At 43.0% G+C, this 20,438-nt stretch overlaps 1 protein-coding gene across 7 annotated transcripts in view; it reads right to left on the bottom strand.

Moving 5' to 3' along the window:
* The window catches only part of ST6GAL1 (ST6 beta-galactoside alpha-2,6-sialyltransferase 1), a 108,033-nt gene that overhangs the window by 11,668 nt on the left and 75,927 nt on the right, over window positions 1-20,438 (bottom strand). For 5 of the 7 annotated variants that reach the window (XM_079975903.1, XM_079975902.1, XM_079975899.1 and 2 more), the window contains exons 2-4: window positions 18,898-19,034; window positions 4,344-5,037; window positions 2,355-2,452 (exon numbers count right to left, since the gene is read on the bottom strand). In XM_079975903.1, coding sequence (XP_079832029.1) covers window positions 2,355-2,452; window positions 4,344-4,986 — 741 coding nt within the window. In that variant the 5' untranslated portion in view covers window positions 4,987-5,037; window positions 18,898-19,034. Of the gene's footprint in view, window positions 1-2,354; window positions 2,453-4,343; window positions 5,038-12,892; window positions 12,974-18,897; window positions 19,035-19,347; window positions 19,551-20,438 lie in introns of those variants that run through there. The other 2 variants (XM_079975900.1, XM_079975904.1) reach the window with 2 other exon arrangements.

The raw sequence follows: 20,438 nt of genomic DNA, 5'->3' as shown, positions 1-20,438 counted from the left end.
TTTGACTATGGCAGACCAACACGGCTACCTATCTGTATATGAACCATGTGTCTGAAATAGTATGGGAGAGCAATCCTGAAGCCATTTTGACTCTCCCAATGGCCTCAAATATTCCTCTGCAGTAAAGGAGGCAAATGGGGAAAGTCTTCCCATTGTCTTTTTGCTTGCAAATCCTGTCTTATGGGCGTATTTGTGTATGAATAGGGTGAGCCTGTGACCTGGATTCAAGAACTAAAGTATTAACCATTACAAAAGAATAGCCAGACTGCCCAGGTAATGCAATCAGTGACCATGATCCTGGCAGACAGGATTTCTGCTGTAGACTGCCTCCTTCTGTGATGTATGTATGATTTTTTTTGGGGGGAGGTGGTCTTGGGTTACAGGGTGGGCGATTTCAAATGTCTATGTAAGGGCTTGCGCACCATTGTTCAGGGTTCTCCTCCCTCCTGCGGGTGGGGACCCTGTTGCAAAGCTCCTTTAATAAAGATCAGGGTTACTAGCTGCTTTGCTTCTCATTATAACCTGGTTGGCCTCTGATTTCTCCTACCAATAGGGAACCCACTTAAGGACTCTATATGTGCTCCGGAATACCCCGTAAGACAGGGGTGCCCAAACTTTTTTCAAAGAGGATTTTACCCCAGGACATATACTGCCATGGAAGCCAGATTAAATTGACCTACAGGCCGGATTAGGCCCCCAAAACAGATTTTGGACATGCTTGCCACAAGGGAAAGGGAACAGTTTTTCTTATATCACTTTCAAATGGTGATAGATGCATAGGAATACAATATGCTATTTCATACTTGGTCAAACCACTGGTCCATCTAACCCAACATTGTTTAAACTGACCAGCAGTGGCTGCCTAGGGTTTCAGACAAGGGGACATATCGAGCCCTATCTGGAGATGCATGGGACTGAACCTGGGACATTCTGCATTCAGAACAGATGCTTTACCACTGAGCTTTCCAAGATAATTGTATTTTAGATGGGCAAGTGAAGCAAAATCCATGCTGTGCTATGAATGACAAGAGTGTGTGTCTGCATTCTTTCTCCTTGCCTTTTATCACTGGCCAGGGACACCGTTTAAAATCATCACAAAAGAGCAATGGCATTTATTTACCAATAAATCACTGCTTTCCTTCCAATTGTGCCCTTAAGGATTGTACAAGGACCTGGAAAATCTGTGATCTCTCTTAATATTTCAGTCCTATATAAACTCCTTTGGTCTTATTCTTGGGCAGAGAATTCAGAAATCCCATTCAGAACATCCAGTTCCAGTTCTAGTCATTCTTGAATGAGTGAGCACTTTCCTTAGAGTAAATCCTATTGAACACATGTTGTTTGCTTTGAAATAAACACGCAAAGGGATCATGCTGCACTGCTCGTTTCCCTGTGGCCTACTCTGAAGGTCTTTCTTGCTTTTGCAATGTGTGAGCTGCTGCAGCACAATTTTTTCGTGCAGCGCATGGGCAATATAGAAAGTCTAGCACAGTGAAGGAGAGCAATGCTCCAACAAAGGATTGCTGGTATGAGGAGAAGCCACAGCAGGAAATCCTCTGATGTGGCCTGGGCCTTTTATCACCTTTGTGACACCAAAATGGCATCACTACCTTGAATTTTTTTCCCTTTTGCAAAAGGGAACATAAAAAGATACATTAAAACTTAAAAAAGAATAATACGTGCACAAGTGTAAAATCTTAATAGTCTGAAGGGCACAATGGTAGTGAAGGTGCAGAGATGGGGAGGGAAATATATAGAGTCACTTAAGATCAAACTAGCTGTGATGCAAACAGCATCATTAAAAAGCATGTCCACTATTTTGTTTTAATAGTAATACATGTTGTTTAAAAAGATGCTTGGCATTTGATGTTAACATTTATGTATCATTTTTCCCCTTTGTTTTTCAGGTTTCAATAGATAATGTTCTGTAGAGTAAATAAATGTTCTGTAGAACATGGGCACAAAATTATTTCTCTCTCTCTCTCTCTCTCTCTCTCTCTCTCACACACACACACACACACACACACACACACACATACACACCCTCCTCCCCACACACTGTCAGGTGGTGCTTTTTAAAAAATCTGCTGTCCTTGCCACAGTGAAAAGACACTTTTCAGATATCACTAAGAAAGGTTTAGAGGCAGGCGTTTTATGTTCATCGGCTGTGTTCTTGTGCAATGGCAACACAAAGAGCTGACATAAGTGATTCTTCTACTTTTTGCTGCTATTCTTACTTGCAAATCTTTTCAGGCAGAACAACAAAAAACGAGCTGAAGGAGCTCTCATTAAAGCCCTCAATACGCACTCCTTTCTGTTGCTCCCTTAGCACAGCGCATACCATGCAAACTTACCTGGGAATTAACAAGGCGTATTGTGGTTTTCTGCCCTACATCAGCCTGGTACCCTCTGGTAGGGGCTCCATTAAACCGCAGCACTGCATCGTGTTGATCTGAAAGCAGTGAGGAGGAAATATAAATTGAAAGGCACCTGATCGAGCAAAAGCCCCGAAGTCTCAAAAGTTTCTGTTTTGAGCTCTGGAACCCAACTGTGCCACTGCTTCGGAAGAAGACAAGGAGGAGCGTTAGCCTTACCACAATCAAACTCTCCACTGTGAATGCGAAAACTTTCCATCAGCCTTGCAACATCCCAATTAGCTCCTGAAACTCTTATGCCATTTAAAAGAAATCCGCTGTTAACAGAGAACTGTGAACTCAAAATTTCAGCAAAGGTGAACATGTGAAAGGGGGCACCAGCTGTTTCACTTCCATGTCCAAAGGCACCTACCTTGTAAGGAGAGAGATCTCAAGCTGGTGTTTGGTAGCCATTTTGGAGTGGAAGCGGCTTAAGAGTTTTGGAGTGGATGAGACACTGAGGCTTAACACAGAGGTAATTTTTTTTTTAATTAAGGTGCTGGAGGAGACTTTTGAGAGTCCCATGGACTACAAGAAGATCAAACCTCTCCATTCTGAAGGAAATCAGCCCTGAGTGCTCACTGGAAGGACAGATCGTGAAGCTGAGGCTCCAATACTTTGGCCACCTGATGAGAAGAGAAGACTCCCTGGGAAAGACCCTGATGTTGGGAAAGATGGAGGGCACAAGGAGAAGGGGACGACAGAGGACAAGATGGTTGGACAGTGTTCTCGAAGCTACAAACATGAGTCTGACCAAACTGCGGGAGGCAGTGGAGGACAGAGGTGCCTGGCGTTCTCTGGTCCATGGGGTCACGAAGAGGTGGACACAACTAAACGACTAAACAACAACAACAATATTGGTAGTGGGTACTGAAAAAGCGGGAGCAGGTACTGAGTCTGTTTTGGTCAGGCTTAATTTATATTTTATGGATTTTTATAAGGTTGTCATATTGTTTTGATTTTTTTACACTGTCTATCACCACTGGGGTTCCCTATCGGACAGGCAAATAATTGTATTTAAAATAATTCAAGCTGAGTTCAGAATGTTGCATGTACATTATCTCAATCATCCTTACAACCCTGTAGGACAGATCAGTATTATTATCTCCAAATTACCGATGGGGATGTCCGCAGAAGCTGAAATACTGTAAGGCAGGGGTAACAAACCTAATCCTTTCCACATGCCTCCAATCAGCCCAGCTGGTATGGCCAATGGTCAGGGATAACATATGGAGAGTGTCCTGTTAGCTACCCTTGTTCTAAGGCCTCCTTGTGACTTCATGGCTGGGGTGAGATTTCAGTGCAAGGTTTAGACCAGCCATCCCCAACCTGAGACCCTCCAGATGTTTTGGCCTACAACTCCTATGATCCCTAGCTAATAGGACCAGTGGTCAGGGAGGATGGGAATTGTAGTCCAAAACATCTGGAGGGCTGAAGGTTGGGGATGCCTGGTTTAGACTTAGGCCTGCAATATTACACCTGCTCTAGAGCTAAACCTGAGCTAGCCCAAGGTTTTAACACACAAGTGCTTTAACATGTTACTATGCCAATTCTAGCAATGCCTTGCCCTAATTTCAAGTATAATACCCAATACTCAATTTTAATGTTCCGGGATCCCACACTCACTTCCTACGAGACATCTGTGGTCACTGAGCAATGAAAGGCAGGAAGAGAGAAGAGAAAAGTCCTACTGGCAAATTCAATAAATTCAAAATTAAATAAACAAATAAAGTAAAAAAATCTCCAGTAGCACCTTAGAGACCAACTAAGCTTGTTCTGGGTATATGCTTTCGTGTGCATGCACACTTCTTCAGATTTAATTCAAAATTAAATGTTTTAACAGCCCCGTAACACTGAACTCCCCCCCCCCAAGTGAAAGATTTCAAACTGTATTTTGTTGCTTAATAATGGCAGAGGAATAATGCAAACCTATTTCTTCCCCCAAATGGGATGACTTCATGGATCCTGCAGAGGACACAACTGCACACCGGCCCATCTGCCCCACTTCCATGCTGATGTTCTTCCTTGGCAGGTAGGTCTCCCATTCTGATGTATTGAAGGGCCCATCTGATGTGGTGATCATTCCAAAATTCAGTTGCTTCCGGAGCTGGCACAACACTTTTTGGGGGCTGGATTTAGCAGCATACTTTGGCCCGTTGTACTTCACACGGTATTTGTTCATATGCAAATAATTCTTCCTCACCTTTTGCAGTCTAGCGTTGAGGTTTCTGGACAAACTGTCCTTGTTCCACACTTTGATGGGACTTGGCAATTTCACAGGTTTTATGACTAACTTACTTCTTTCTGGCACTGCAGTGACGGCAACATGAACTTGAGATGTGTTGGTGGGAAAATGGAGCTTGCCTGTGCCATTGACGGCTTCATCCTGGACAGTTTCTTGTCTTAGGCTATTCCACCTCCACAGCCTCAACGGTCCATGATTGGCTTGGTCTTCTGTCTTAAACGAAACATAAAATCCTCTCCGTGATTCCTTCCACAAACAAATGGTCAGAACCAAAATAAATACCAGGAGGACGTATATCCATTTTCTAACAAAGTTGACATGAACCATAATGTACGATGCATCCGGTTAGGAAGATCAACTTCAGGTTGGAAGTTGTACCTAAAAAAAAAGCATTAAAATGCATTTTAAAAACAGGATAGGGAGAGGAAAGAATTCAAGGTGTGTCATCATTTGAAATCACCAAAATAAACAGCCCGTTACACAATGTCCCTCTTGTTCCAGGTCTTTGGCTAATATTTAAACAATCTTTGGCCTTTTAAACTGTGGGGAGTATATTTTTGTTTGTTATTATGGTGTGTATTTTTGTGCTTTTATATTGTAAACTGCCCTGTGATCTTCAGATGAACAGTGGCATATAAATTTAATTAACAACAACAAAGATGACAACAACTCAACCTTCCTCCCTCAAAACTTGAAAATTGCTACAAGTCTTGAACAACCTAATAATAATAATAATAATAATAATAATAATAATAATAATATCCCGCCCTCCCTAGCCGAAGCCGGGCTCAGGGCGGCTAACAACAATAAAGTTTTCTTGTTTTACAAATCAAAGCACACGTATAACTCACATTTCAATAACCTTTTTCCTTCTGTGCTGACATAATAATCAAAACCAGTGTTGTATTATGGTGGCCATGGGCCATAGGTCAGGGCCTTTTTAGCCTGATCTATTGATCCAGCACTTGGTCAAAATGGCCTCAATTTCAGTCACCAGAAAAGAAAAAAAATAATGTGCAAGGTCAAGCGATGATATTCTCAACTGTTCTGCAACTTTTCTGCACACTGCATGAAGCTGGCAGATCACCAGTGGCCCACAGACCAGACTGAGAACCTCTGCTTGCAACACAACCTCAGCTAAGAGAAAGATGCTTTTCCAAAAGTGGTTCCCATATGGACGTTGCTACCTTTAAGTGACCCTATTAGCACAGCTCTTAATGGAGCTACACTTTCTTGCTCTTCATACGCAGGAAGCAGAGCATCCTCCAGCACACCTGAGACACTAAGCAGAACCTTAGCCAAACCTAAGACCCATCAATATGAGGGGGATTGGGAACAGTCAGATCTGTAGCTGGGCCTGGGATCAGCTAGGCTCAGGTGGCTGAAGTCCCCAATCTCAGTGTTAAGTTCCTTCATACTGGTTTGGCTGAGGCCAAAAGGGTAGGGTAGGGGAAAATGTACCCTTGTTTGAAATTCCTTTCAACTCAGTCACGTGACCTAGCAACCCAGTAGAAGTTACAGCAGCAAAAAGGAAGGTGTGTAAGTCAAATTCTATTTTAAGGGCTTGATTTCCCTCTGCCAGGCTTCGGCCAGCTCGGCTAGCAGTAACCTTCTCCTGAAAGGAGTAGGTGTAACTACACCAGCATAATTTACCCTGGCATAAATTACGCTGTTTTCCCATAGTTTGGATTGCTCTGCCCCCCTCCAATGCATCTCCCTCTAATGTGAGATTTCTGCACCCTGTATTCATCTGGAACATGTACATCTTAAAAGCTACAGCAGGTGCTATTGCTGGAAACAGTGTGATAATTTCTCTTCGCTCGTAGGTGCCAACTCTCTGGGGTCCTGGGTGTCTGAGCACCCACAAAATTCCTCATTAAGGGACTGGGCACCCACAAATTTCAGTGCCAGGGACATGCATGCTGCATGGCAGCCACGGTTGTGGGGCCAAGCTGGCACTTCTGTCCTCGCTGTAGCCACCATGTCTGCTATGAACTATTTCAGGCATCCTCAACCTCGGCCCTCCAGATGTTTTTGGCCTACAACTCCCATGATCCCTAGCTAGCAGGAACAGTGGACAAGGATGATGGGAATTGTAGTCTCAAAACATCTGGAGGGCCGAGGTTGAGGAAGCCTGCACTCTTTTAACATTCTGGCACTCGATGCAGGGACATTCCACAACAGCACCAGCAATCTCTTAGAAGGGGTCCTTGATTTAATACAGTTTCAAGCAATACTTTTTATATCTAAGGACCAAACTACAAGTGATGTTAACACTGTGACTGGCAACTTCGTTGTTGGTCTTTAAAAATAAAAGACCAAAAAATAAAATAAAATCCCTGTGTCGGGGTGGTGGTGAATGTCATCAAGACCACAGCATGCTTGGAAGGGAACATTATACATATTAAATATGTATTCTGTAGTTGACCTCCTTTGTAATGTTTTTTTTTTAATCTTTAAGATAATATTTTAGTTCTCTGTTATGTTACTTTGACTGTATACTCTATACAGTGGTACCTCGGGTTACATACGCTTCAGGTTACAGACTCCACTAACCCAGAAATAGTACCTTGGGTTAAGAACTTTGATTCAGGATGAGAACAGAAATTGTCCTTTGGCGCAGCGGAAGCAGGAGGCCCCATTAGCTAAAGTGGTACCTCAGGTTAAGAACAGTTTCAGGTTAAAAACGGACCTCCGGAACGAATTAAGTACTTAACCCGAGGTACCACTGTATTTTACTTTCTTCAGAATGTTTTATTTATGTTTTATTGATTTAATATGCTGTAAACCACTTTGAGATTTTTCTTAAAAATATAGAGCTGTATAGTATAGAAATTAATTAGTAAAATTAATAAAATTATGCCTTCCTTCTCCAGCCACAATCTCTGGAGGGAGAGATTGTGAGACAATGCAAGAAGCATGAACCCGAGACTGACATCCAAGGAGGAGTGCATGGAAGGGAAAGAGAAATTCACAATTGTGCTCATTTCATTTATAAGCTGCCTTACTATGCTTAAGGTGGCTAACATCAGAACTAAAATTAAGGGGAAACGAGGAGTGTGAGTGGACAATGAAACACAAAACCAAGTAAGGAAGAACAGGGCACAGAAGCAAGAGAAAAACAGGAAAGCCTGCAGTACTCTGCACACTGCACAAAAATCAGCCTGTGATGCTCCAGGAGTTTCTTGTGAGGCTCTGTCCTACGCAAGTCACCGGACCAGTCACTCAGTTGGTCCCATAGATCCAGATTTCCCTTAATGACAGATAGATAGCAGTGGGCCTCTCCCTCTCTAAGTTTAACTGTGTATATCAATAAAAAGCACGTGGGGTGAGGCATGCTATCTATGCAGTTGTGTATATCAATACAGGGCACGTGCAGTCCAGTAGGCTGTTCCTAGAATCCACACAGAGCAGAACAGCTTCATTAACTGATGAATATTAAACATTATTTACCTATTTGTTTTTTTAAAAAGAACTAAAGAACAATAAGTAGTTTTACTACCCCAGCCTGGCGTACACAACTCTCCTCTTTGATTGCTACCTAAACTGTTACCCCTAGGTGCTCATGGTTTTTTTCCTTCCTCATCTTTGTTCCCGATACCAGGCTTAGACATGGTTTTTTATTGTGAAAATCTTTTGTAAGTTTCTTTCAAAGGGCACTCGGGGTTATATAGCAGGATAAAAGGACCCCTGACCATTAGGTCTAGTCGTGGGAAAGGTTTTCTAAATAATCTTATTTGGGAAATGTGCCCAATTGACTCTTGTTGTGCTTGGGCGGCTGATGATTTTTCACCTGAGCAGTTTTATTTTTTTTATTTTTTTATTTTTTCAATATGCAGGTTGGATTATTATTATTATTATTATTATTATTATTATTATTTTACAAACATTGGTCATTTGCCCTTTTGTCTGGCTTTGCCTTGTTTTGGGAAGAGGAATTATTGGGATACATTCCCGAAATATGATGGGGAAAGGTTTTCTAAAAAATAAAAAAAGGACTGTTACATGCTTAGACACACAAAATAAACAGTGGGCATGATCCTGCCAAAGTTAAGCATTTTTCAGTCCAAGCAATTTCAGAGAGAAATTGTTTAATTATGTTTGCTTAATTTTGGCTGGGTTTTACCTAAGATTCTTTTTAAATTTATTTTTTAGGAAAGGTCTGTACCGATGGTAGGAACCAAATTATTTCCTTGAAGGCTTTAAACAACATTCAAGACATGGGGCAGAAGACATCTTTAAGTACAACTAAATGAAGAAAACCTTTGATTACTTTTGGAGTGTTTCATCTTATAATCCGTACAGTAAATGAAAAAGACAGAGTTTCAGTAATGACAGGGTTTTCAGCCTAATGTTACATGTGTGATCTTCATGATAACCCCTCTCACAAGAAAACGCTCACAACTAGTTTCAGTTCTAAGAGCCAAAATTTTTTTAAATAGCAAAGGAATTTGTAATACTACTGTGTGGGGAACGCTAGAATCTCATGTTGCAGGAAAACCCCTTAAGTACGTGCAAATGAATTTCTGCACATTCATTTCCTTGTCACCATTGTTTCCTTTTAATCTGTGCCGTTGTTCAATGTCAAACTTTACGTTGGCATGCTCTTTGGGGCAGAGAAATATTATTTAAAGTACCATGGGCACTGATGGAGAATATGCATCAATTAAGTAACGATAGTAGTACTGGTGCATATTCTCCATCAGTGCCCATGGTATTAGTACTGGTAGGGACACGGGTGGCGCTGTGGGTTAAACCACAGAGCCTAGGAATTGCCAGTCGGAAGGTCGGCGGTTCGAATCCCTGCGATGGGGTGAGTTCCTGTTGCTCAGTCCCTGCTCCTGCCAACCTAGCAGTTCGAAAGCACGTCAAAGTGCAAGTAGATAAATAAGTACTGCTCCAGCGGGAAGGTAAACGGCATTTCCGTGTGCTGCTCTGGTTCGCCAGAAGTGGCTTAGTCATGCTGGCCACATGACCCGGAAGCTGTACGCCGGCTCCCTTAGCCAGTAAAGTGAGATGAGCGACACAACCCCAGAGTCGGTCACGACTGGACCTAATGGTTAGGGGTCCCTTTACCTTTTAGTAGTACTGGTGATGAAATCACTACTGCTTAAGAGCTGCCTTCAAGGTTTTTTTTACCTTGTAGACTCCTGGTCTTGTTATGCCAAGTTTTATTAAGTTGTTTCAGGCTTCTCTATCTCTATCATCTGTCTCTCTTTAAGCCTATGAAATCTAATAAAGAACTTTGTGATTATGGAATCACAGTTGTTAGGGACAAAAAACCCCAGGCATTGAGAGTCTTCTCAATGACTGAACCAGTTTGTTGGTTTGTTGGTTTGTTGGTTTGTTTGTTTAATTATTTGTTTTATTAAGTTTATATACTTCCCTTCATCCGAGGAACACAGAAAGGTTTGTGAAACACCTTGCTCTGTGAGATCCATTTAGCCCCCTCTCTTCCTATTTTTAAAAGATGTTTGAACTTTCCTGTTCTAGCAAGCATTTATTTTGTCAGGTGGATAGATTTTATATGGCAGATCCTCCTTTTAGGATCTTTAAATCTGCCCAACCTTTCCCTGTTTTTAGGCTGCTTTACTGATTTTATAGGATTGTTTAGTTTTGAATCAACATCAGCCCCTGCGAGTGATGCAAATGCATTGGAAGGGGCAGATGTTTTCTACATAAATTACCCCTCTGAGAAAACTGGATACTTTTTAAAATATATATATATATATTTAAACCACTTTTAAGGGTTAGTTAATGGAGCAAGATCTTCAGCTTTAATTCATTTTAAATAGGGAATCTTTTAAAAATATGGTTCTTGTAGAGATGCTATATGTGTTTCTTAATATTCATAAGGTTTATACACTGCCTTTCCTCTTAATGGGCTTGAATCATTGTGCGTGTTCTCTATTTTATTCTCAGCAGCCCCAAAAGGTGAGTGATCCAATGGCCCAAAGTCATCCAGTGAGGCTTGCAGCTGAATAGGGATTTGAACCTGGTGCTCCCAATCTTAGGCAAGCACAATAAATTCTACACCACATCTGCTGATTTCCCCCCACCCTACCACACCAAATTTTGAGGTGTGCACAGGGTCACATTGTTTAGGAATATAATAAGCTACCTTATACAGCAGGGGTGGGCAAGGTTTACCAGCCATGGGCCTGATCACTCCCATGGAGATCGTCTGTGGGCCGGACTGGCACAGTGTGGCGCTGGAAATTGCTTCTGTGCTTGCCCAGATGCTGAAAATCGCACCTGCGCAGAAGCAATTTTCGGCATCTGGACATGCACACATGCAATTTTCGATATCTGCGCATGCGCAGATGCAATTTCTGGCACCGCTCGGCAAGTCCCTGCGCCGTGCTGTGCCGGTTTAGCGCAGCGCATGGGGTACTTGCCAAGCAGGCAGCTTGGTTCAGGGGCGGGGCTCGTAGGCCAGTAAAATGGTCTTTGTGGGATGCATCTGGCCCATGGGCCACACATTGCTGACCCCTGTTATACAGAGTCAGACCCATTGGTTGATCTATTCTAGGCATCCCCAACTTGCAGCCCTCCAGATGTTTTGGCCTACAACTCCCATGATCCCTAGCTAACAGGGCCAGTGGTCAGGGATGGTGGGAATTGTAGTCCAAAACATCTGGAGGGCCAAAGGGTGGGGGTGTCTGAGCTAGTCTGATATTGTCTAAACTGACTGGCAGCTCTTCTCCAGGGCTTCAGATGGGACAATCCAAGTTCGACCTGGAAATGGGTAGTGCTGGGAGGCACAATTTAAGAATGATGTTGACAAACTGGAAGTGTGCAGAGGAGGGAAGCCAAGATAATCAAGGGTCTGTAAACCAAGCCTTAAGTAGAACTGTTGAAGGAGCTGGGTAGGTTGTGCCTGGAAAGGAGGAGACTTCAAATATCTAAATGGCTGTCCCATGGAAGATGGAGCAAACATGTTTTCTCCTGCTCTGGAGCATAGGACTCAAACCAATGGCTTCAAGTTACAAGAAAGGAGATTTCAACCAAACATCAGGAAGAACTTTCTTGACAGTAAGAGCAATTCGGCAGTGGAACAGACTCTCTTGGGAGGTTGTGGACTCTCCTTCATTGGGGTTTTTTAAGCAGGGTTTGGATGGCCGTCTGTCATGGATGCTTTAGCTGAGATTTCTGCATTGTAGGGGTTGGACTAGATGACCCTTGAACCCTACAGTTCTATGATGCCATGCCAGAGAATGAACCCGAGGCCTTCCACATGCAGAAATGCTCTACCACTGAGCTGTACATTCAACAGTATACATTTTTACATTCAATGTTAAAAATTTGGTTCATTCTCTGACTATCATTCTATTTCCAGTGTCCAGACTCAGCTGTTTATGTAGTTAAAACAACCCCACTGTAATTTGTAGTGGAAAGTGCCACTTACATTGTATGTCCACCTTCAGTAACTTCTCGGGGGGAGGGGGGGTGTTCTCACAGCATCGCTTAATGACTATTTCTCACAAACACACATGTTTTGCCCATCCTATATCAATTTAGCCTTACTTATTTCAGTCCCAGATCTCCTGGAAGTTTTCTCTGTTTCTTGAGGTAGTGATCTTTGTCGTCTAGGTTCTTTGTACTTGCTTGATTTTTTTTCAAGAAAATATGAATTGTTGTTGTTGTTGGGTTGCCTCAGCCACTCTTGGTGGCTTCCAACATATATATTAAAGGTAAAGGGACCCCTGACCATTAGATCCAGTCATGACCGACTCTGGGGTTGCGGCACTCATCTCGCTTTACTGGCTGAGGGAGCCGGCGTACAGCTACAAGGTAAAAAAAACCTTGAAGGCAGCTCTTAAGCAGTACTGAAGTCATCACCAGTACTACTAAAAGGTAAAGGGACCCCTAACCATTAGGTCCAGTCGTGACCGACTCTGGGGTTGCGTCGCTCATCTCACTTTACTGGCTGAGGGAGCCGGCGTACAGCTTCCGGGTCATGTGGCCAGCATGACTAAGCCGCTTCTGGCAAACCAGAGCAGGGCACGGAAACACTGTTTACCTTCCCGCCAGAGTGGTACCTGTTTATCTACTTGCACTTTGTGCTTTCGAACTGCTAGGTTGGCAGGAGCAGGGACCGAGCAACGGGAGCTCACACCATCATGGGGATTCGAACCGCCAACCTTCTGATCAGCAAGCCCTAGGCTCTGTGGTTTAACCCACAGTGCCACCCACATCCCTATAAAGCAGGATATAAGTATCCAAAACATACACATAAAATCGCCTTCCTTCTCACTCCGTCTCAACACCTCCTCCAACTCCCTCAACTGCCACTCTCAACACTCTACAACCTGTCATTCACAGTGACTTCACACAGCACTGTCAATCAACCTGCTGCAGTGCAATTCACGTCCCAAGAAACTTGCATGGACTTGGGCTGCAGCTGCACAGAGGGAGGGAGTGGAAATGTCTAGCTATAGCGAATGTCTGCTTGGTGATGGGATGTTCCTGGCAGGAATGACTCCTCTTGCTGGCTACGGCAAGCAAGTCCTTCAGAAGCTCTCCAGGGGGAGGAATCATTCCACCTTCCAGACTGGCAGAGTGAAGACAACTCCTCAAACCCCAAATTTGACAACTGGGAATGGCAACTCCAAACAGTGGCGTAGCGTGGGTTGTCAGCACCCGGGGCAAGGCAAGTAATTTGCGCCCCCCAACCCGTGGATTTGCTCCCCCTAACCCATGGATTTGCATCCCCTAACCCGTGGATTTGCACCCCCTAACCCTAACCCTAACCCCCAGATGTCGCGCCCGGTGTGGCCGGCCCCCCTGCACCCCCCACGCTACGCCACTGACTCCAAACAAGGAACCAATAATGAAAAAGACAAGAAAATAAAGACGACAAACAGGGCAAAAAGTCTGGGACATGTAGGTCGCCAGCAGAAGCCCTAAGCCACGAATCGCACTCCAGGTGGAAAATAGACAGTGAAGCAGAAGTGGGAGAGATGCCCTTCATCCCTATAGTAAAATAGAAACTCACAGGAAGCAGAAAATTCCATTTTCGCCAAACAGGGATGGAGGACATTCCTACTAGGGTTATAACAAAGCAGGCTCCTTCAGACAAGAGCCCCATCTCCAGCCTTGGCTATCCAGTCATTCATCCCAAGAGGGAAGTCTGCAATCTCCATTGTGGCAAAGTGGTTTGTGTGTGCAGACCAAGGACAAATAGGCAAAAGCTGGAAGTAGAAACCCTGAGTTCCAGACTACTGCTTTCCTCTGGCAGCTGGGTTGGCAAAGCCAATATGATTTAAGGCATCACCAAGAGGCAGCTTCTAGCAGTATACCCACATCCTCCAGCTCTTGCTGTGCAGATGCATGCAAGCCTCTACTTCAAATGGGATGCTGGTTGCGTAAGAGACATTGGCATTAATGTGCATGCACCTTATCTGTGGGCAGTTCCTCATCTGGTGTGGAGTTACCCACAACTACAAGCCTATTAATATATGAAAAGCACGACCATTTTTCCCTTTCCTGTCTCATGAATTATCATACCCTTTTGGTGAGATTGTATAACATAGAGATCTCCTTGCTCTGAACTGCTTTTTCAAATGTTAGTATTCTTTCTTGCCAGATTTAAAAATTTAGAATTTGTATTTACATCAAATATATCAAGGCAGCGTACAGCATATAAAATTCAATAAAACCAGTCTGTAAATATCTAGGAAACATAATTTTAAACATCATTAGACACTGGTTGGTTGCAAGAAAACAAAATCATATCGTGAAGGCCTGTCTAAACAGTTTTCAGAAGATGTCTGAAAAAAGGCAGGGTTGGTTGCTGCTGAACCTCCACAAACAGTGAGTTCCACAGGACAGGGACTGATACATTAAAGGGTCAGTCCCTCGTAAATGCGGCTGAATCCCACCTCATCAGAGGATCTCAGATATCAAGGTATCAAATATAAGATCATTTGGGGCAGATAACATCAGTAACCAAAACAGATACAGTCATACCTTGGTTCTGGAACTTAATCCATTCCAGAATTCTGTTCAACTCCCGAAACCGTTCAAAAACCAAGGTGAGGCTTCCAATTGGCTGCAGAAGCTTCCTGCACTCAAGCAGAAGTGTTCGGCTTCCGAAAAACATTTGAACACCAGAACACTTACTTCCGGGTTTTCGGCGTTCGAGGGCTGATTTGTTCGACAACTAAGCCATTTGAGAACCAAGGTATGACTGTATTCACTGTTTGAGTCACTTCCTATGCTTTTCCAGGATGATGACAGCCATTTTTAAAATTACAACTGTTTATAAGAAGCTGTGGAAAAGGTGATTTCATAAACCACCAAGAAAGCCTGAAGGCAAGGTTATGGCAACCTCAGTGAGATCATAGGAAATCTACAACAGACAGTGCTTATACCCTCTTCATTAAAAAAAGCTGGCAGTACACAGAAATTCTCCTTCAAGGGTGGTTTTTTAACCTTTTTGGATACATCAGAAGAAAACATTAGAACTGAAAACATCACATGCATGCAGAAACAAAAAAGAGGAGAAGACAACTCCCCTGGGAACTGCACATACATAAACTCCACCGGCTCATCTGACATGAAAGGGCGCATCGTTTAACCAAAAAGAGTCCCATAAATTAGCATTACATGGATAAGAGCTTTGCTGGTGTGGCAGTTTTGCTGAATTTTTGCTCTGAATGCAAATATGCTGTCATCCCACTCGTTGCACGGAAATGTACTTAAAACGTTCATTACCAAAAGGAGTAAGCAGGCATACAGTGTCTGTGTATTGATGAAGGCCCATCATGAGCCATCAACTTACGACTATCTAGCTCTTAAAGTAACAACTGGAAATTCTTAGAAACCAGTCGGGGACAAATAGAAGAAGAAGACACCTCCACTCCAGTATGGATTCCCTTTAACACATACATAGCCCAACAAGACAACAAGAAGAATCCACCAACAGGATATGAATCAATCTGGCTAACCTGTCCCAAAAATCCACCCCTTCACACACATAACCCAATCTCACTACTGCCAACCAAAGACAACCAAAGACAGGGGGTGGGCTGGTTAGGGGGACTCCCTGGTCCTGAATGGGGTAATAGTGCCCCTGAAGGACCAGGTGCACAGTCTGGGAGTCATTTTGGACTCACAGCTGTTCATGGAGGCTCAGGTCAATTCTGTGTCCAGGGCAGCTGTTTACCAGCTCCATCTGGTACGCAGGCTGAGACCCTATCTTCTTGCAGACTGTCTCGCCAAAGTGGTGCATGCTCTAGTTATCTCCCGCTTGGACTACTGCAATGCGCCCTACGTGGGGCTACGTTTGAAGGTGACTTGGAAACTGCAATTAATCCAGAATGCAGCAGCCAGACTGGTAACTAGGAGCAGCCGCCGGGACCATATACTGTAACACAGGTCCTGAGAGACCTGCATTGGCTCCCAGTTTGTTTCTGAGTACAATTCAAAGTGTTGGTGCTGACCTTTAAAGCCCTAAACGGCCTCGGCCCAGTATACCTGAAGGAGCGCCTCCACCCCCATCATTCTGCCCAGGCACTGAGGTCCAGTGCCGAGGGCCTTCGGGCGGTTCCCTCATTGCGAGAAGTGAGGTTACAGGGAGCCAGGCAGAGGGCCTTCTCGGTAGTGATGCCTGCCCTGTGGAACGCCCTCCCACCAGATGTCAAGGAAATAAGCAACTATCTGGCTTTTAGAAGACATTTGAAGGCAGCCCTGTTTAGGGAAGCTTTTAATATTTGATGAATTATTGTATTTTAATGTTTTGCTGGAAGTTGCCCAGAGTGGCTGGGGAAACCCAGCCAGATAAATAAATAATAATAATAATAATACCAACCACACCCTAGGCTACCCCAACCTCTCTCGCCACCAAGGAAATACAACAAGCAAATAGTAAGAGAACCCATGCAAGTGATGCTGACACAAAAACACACACATATACAAAGTAAAAGAATAGAAGCATTACTACCCCTCCCCCAATTTTCTTCTCAACCTAATATTGCATGCAACACTGTTGCCTCACAACAAATGACACTGATTCGTAGAAAACACAACTTGAAAAAAAGACAACGCACGCAATCTTGTAAACTGAGAAATCTTTAATCAAAAAATAAAATAAAATAAACCAGTCACGCCTTCAATTCCATAAGGCACAAAACCATTTTTTAAATTTTTTTTGCGATCATTGTTTAGCTCAAAACTGCAGTGCATCTGTCTATCTGGATGAGCCGCCATAAAGATCCTTATATTTCCTAGTCAAAGACTAGTGAAAGGCTATGCAAGCTTACAGAAAAAGAGCTATGAAGGTATGAGACATTAAGAAAAAGCATTGAAATAGTTAATTTTCAATGTCGTATCTGCACTTTATGTAGAGGGGAAACTTCATAAGGAATGTAATAGAACATGGTGCGAACAGTTCTTTTGCCCTCAAATGCAGAAGACTTTATTCAATGTAAAATTGGCTAAAATCCAAGAGAGTCATCTCATAATTTAACGTTGCAGTTTCTCTTTACGACTGGCATCAGCAGATGTCTGACCTGTAACTTTAATGCTGTTTCTCCTCTGTTTTCCACTAAGTGTATGACGGCACATTTAAAGTTATTATCATAATCATGGAGCTGTGGGAGAAAATAAGATCTGAAACACGACAGTCCAGATTATTTGTGCATTTCAGCTACAAAACATTTAAAATAGAATACTTGATCAACCAAAAGTCCTAGATAACCAGATTAAGTCCTCCTGTTTTCAGGCAGTCCTTTGACAGTGTAACTCTGGTAAGGACAGTGCAATTCCATACATGTGTGCTCAGAAGTAATTCCCCCTGACTTTAATGGAATTTACTGCCATATAAGTGGGTATAGGATTCCAGGCTAACATTCTATTAACTTGCTTTTTAAAAATTATGACAGCAGGGATGGGAAATTTGTGCCTCTCCAGCATTTGAAAAGCCACAAGTTCCCCACCCCTATCTAGGGCATTCTACATTTTGTCTGTGTTATATAAGCATGTTACTCATTAACAGAAATAATTTGAAGGACGAAAATTTGCAAGTCAGTCTCTAGGCTAGCCAACCATGGTCACATGCAAGACTGATCACACGTCTCTTTCCTGCTCAGAAGCCACACAAATTCTTATTATACAAAATGTACTGGGAGAGAACTTCCTGACAAAACTGATACAGTGGTACCTCGGGTTACATACGCTTCAGGTTACATACGCTTCAGGTTACATACGCTTCAGGTTACAGACTCCGCTAACCCAGAAACAATGCTTCAGGTTAAGAACTTTGCTTCAGGATAAGAACAGAAATCGGGTTCCGGCGGCGCGGCGGCAGCAGCAGCAGGCCCCCTTAGCTAAAGTGGTGCTTCAGGTTAAGAACAGTTTCAGGTTAAGAACGGACCTCCAGAACGAATTAAGTACTTAACCCGAAGTACCACTGTACATGCAAAATAGAGTTTGCTTTCCTGAAGAAACAAAAAGCAAACTAACCAGACACCATTTAAAAACTGTTTATAATGTTTGCAAAAATGTAATGTTTGCAACAATGTAAGGATCCTGTATGCAAAGCAGATGCCAGAATGAGTGAAACTAAACAAAACTGGGGGGTGACACCTTCCAAACTAAACATTTTGCTTTAATGTCAAGCACAGGTGTGAGGTACTTCTGAACAATAATATTTCTGTATGCACAGAATTTATTCTCTGCTTTTCTACATTAATATGTAGTCAAAGCACCTTATAAGTTTTGCTTAAACATTAAAAGAAACAGCAAACCACCAGAAATGATGGCTTAAAGCAGTAATAAAAGCAGGCATGAGGTAAAAGCATTTTGGCTACACCCACTGAAACATCACTGCTTTTAGGGTTCTTCTAAAAATTGGCAATGCTTCCATATCCATTCTCTCTCTCTTTTTTGCATACACTCTCATCCCTTTGATTGTATACCAAACCACCATGATATAAACTCCCAGAATAAAAAGACATTTGGGCTACAGCTATGAACAAATTACTGCTTTTGTTGAAAAACCACCAACACAGAGACGAAGTAGAAAGATGCTCAAAAGCAGCCTGATAATAGCATGAGCCTAGCACCCTGCGTTCAATAAAACAAATGCGTTCAGGATTTAACACTCTATCCTACGGCCTTACAGTTGTGAAAGCGTGATTACTAAGGACAATCCGTCTAATCAAGCCAATGAAATCTTATTTCAGCTACTGCGTCCCTAAATTTCATTTGCTAATCTGACGACAGATTGGTTACCTGATGTCGATGAAAACTGAAGTTGCAACAGACACGGCAGGGTGTTAGAAGATTTCAGGGCTGCTCATAATGCTCTTGCTGTCCTAGAAACCCAGCCACTCAAAGCAGTGAGATCCCTAACGAAGGCTGAAGGCCACCTGTGAAATGAAAAACAGTTTATTAGAGAAAAAATACCAACAGCACAGGAGTCGTCATGCTTTTAGTATACAGAGATGAAACTGAAAGACACTGACTTCTGATGCCTGAGCCAAGCCTTTTAAGCATGAAGGAAAGCATGCTAACAGCCTTCCAAGAGGCCTGAAAGAAACAAATGCAAACAACTGCTGGTCGCTGCTACGTAAAGTAGCTTATCCTGAAACAAATCAATGGATCCAATTTCATTCAAACCAAATCACTAAAAGCTCCCTTCCAACAATACATTCAAATGCCCTTCCAAGAACATTAGACGACTTCTCACGTGGAGAAACTGTGCGGAACCTCATCTGTCGTTTTGTCTTCCAACTTCTCAACGAAACCAGAAACCTCCCGCTGCTCATCTCCTGCAGGTATAAAGAGCCCACGCCCAACCTATATTCTATTTTGATGTACTGCTTTTTGGAATTGAGACAACTCAGAAAAGAAGAACAAGCCTAATCTGGCATCTGGAGCCACTTTTGAAGTTGTTGAGGGGAATCAGAACACCAGAACTTGACAGTGTGAAGTCATAAGAAGGAAGGAACTACATTTCCTCAATGGCAGCAAAGCTGGGGGGAAGTAAGATATACTTTTTATTGATATCTTTAGCCCTTAACCACTGGGGAACAGTATCCCCACAAAATCACCTTATCCTACACATGCTCATTCAACTGCTTTGATCGGCAGAACTGGCACTACGCTGGGTGCCACATAATGCCCATTTTACATTTGTAAGAACTTGGTTGATTAGTGCACTTTGGAACTCCCTGCCTATTGAGATCAAGCAGGCATCTGCTCACTATACCCTTTTTGGCACCCGCTAAAAACATTCCTGTTTAGACAAGCCTACCCAGGTGCTTAGTGAGTTGAGGTAATTTTAACTTTGGGTGTCTGAAGTAGGGTTGTACATTTTCTTGATTTTTCTATTTTATCTTCTATAAACTACATTTGGGTTTTTTAAACAATCAAACAGTGTGTAATAATGAATGAATGTATTGGCAGGTGAAGGTGGTTTGAGGGGCACCCTATCTGGGCATTCATTAAATGGGGAAAATATCACATTTGGGGATGCTCTTGCAGGGACAAGTGAGTTAATTCTGCTGCCTCCTTGGTGTCCGTTTTTGCTTTAGCGTTCCAAAATATATGGGGATCCGATATGGACCTGTAAACTCTTGGAAGGCAACAGAAGGAAGAATGGGGCTAGCACTCTCACCCAACCCAGGTGTGATGAGGTACCTATTTAAATAACACCTGAATGGACCTAGAGCAGGGTTTTTCAGGCTGAGGGTCACATTTCCACCTGGGTGATCTTCCAAGGGTCTACATCCCAGTTGTAGATGAAGAAGAAGAAGAAGAGTTTGAATTTG

The sequence above is a fragment of the Podarcis cretensis genome (genome assembly GCF_951804945.1).
Source record: "Podarcis cretensis genome assembly, chromosome: 5".
NCBI classification, from domain to species: domain Eukaryota; kingdom Metazoa; phylum Chordata; class Lepidosauria; order Squamata; family Lacertidae; genus Podarcis; species Podarcis cretensis.
Note: the sequence above shows the minus strand (reverse complement) of the source record. Positions and strands in the feature narration are given on the sequence as shown.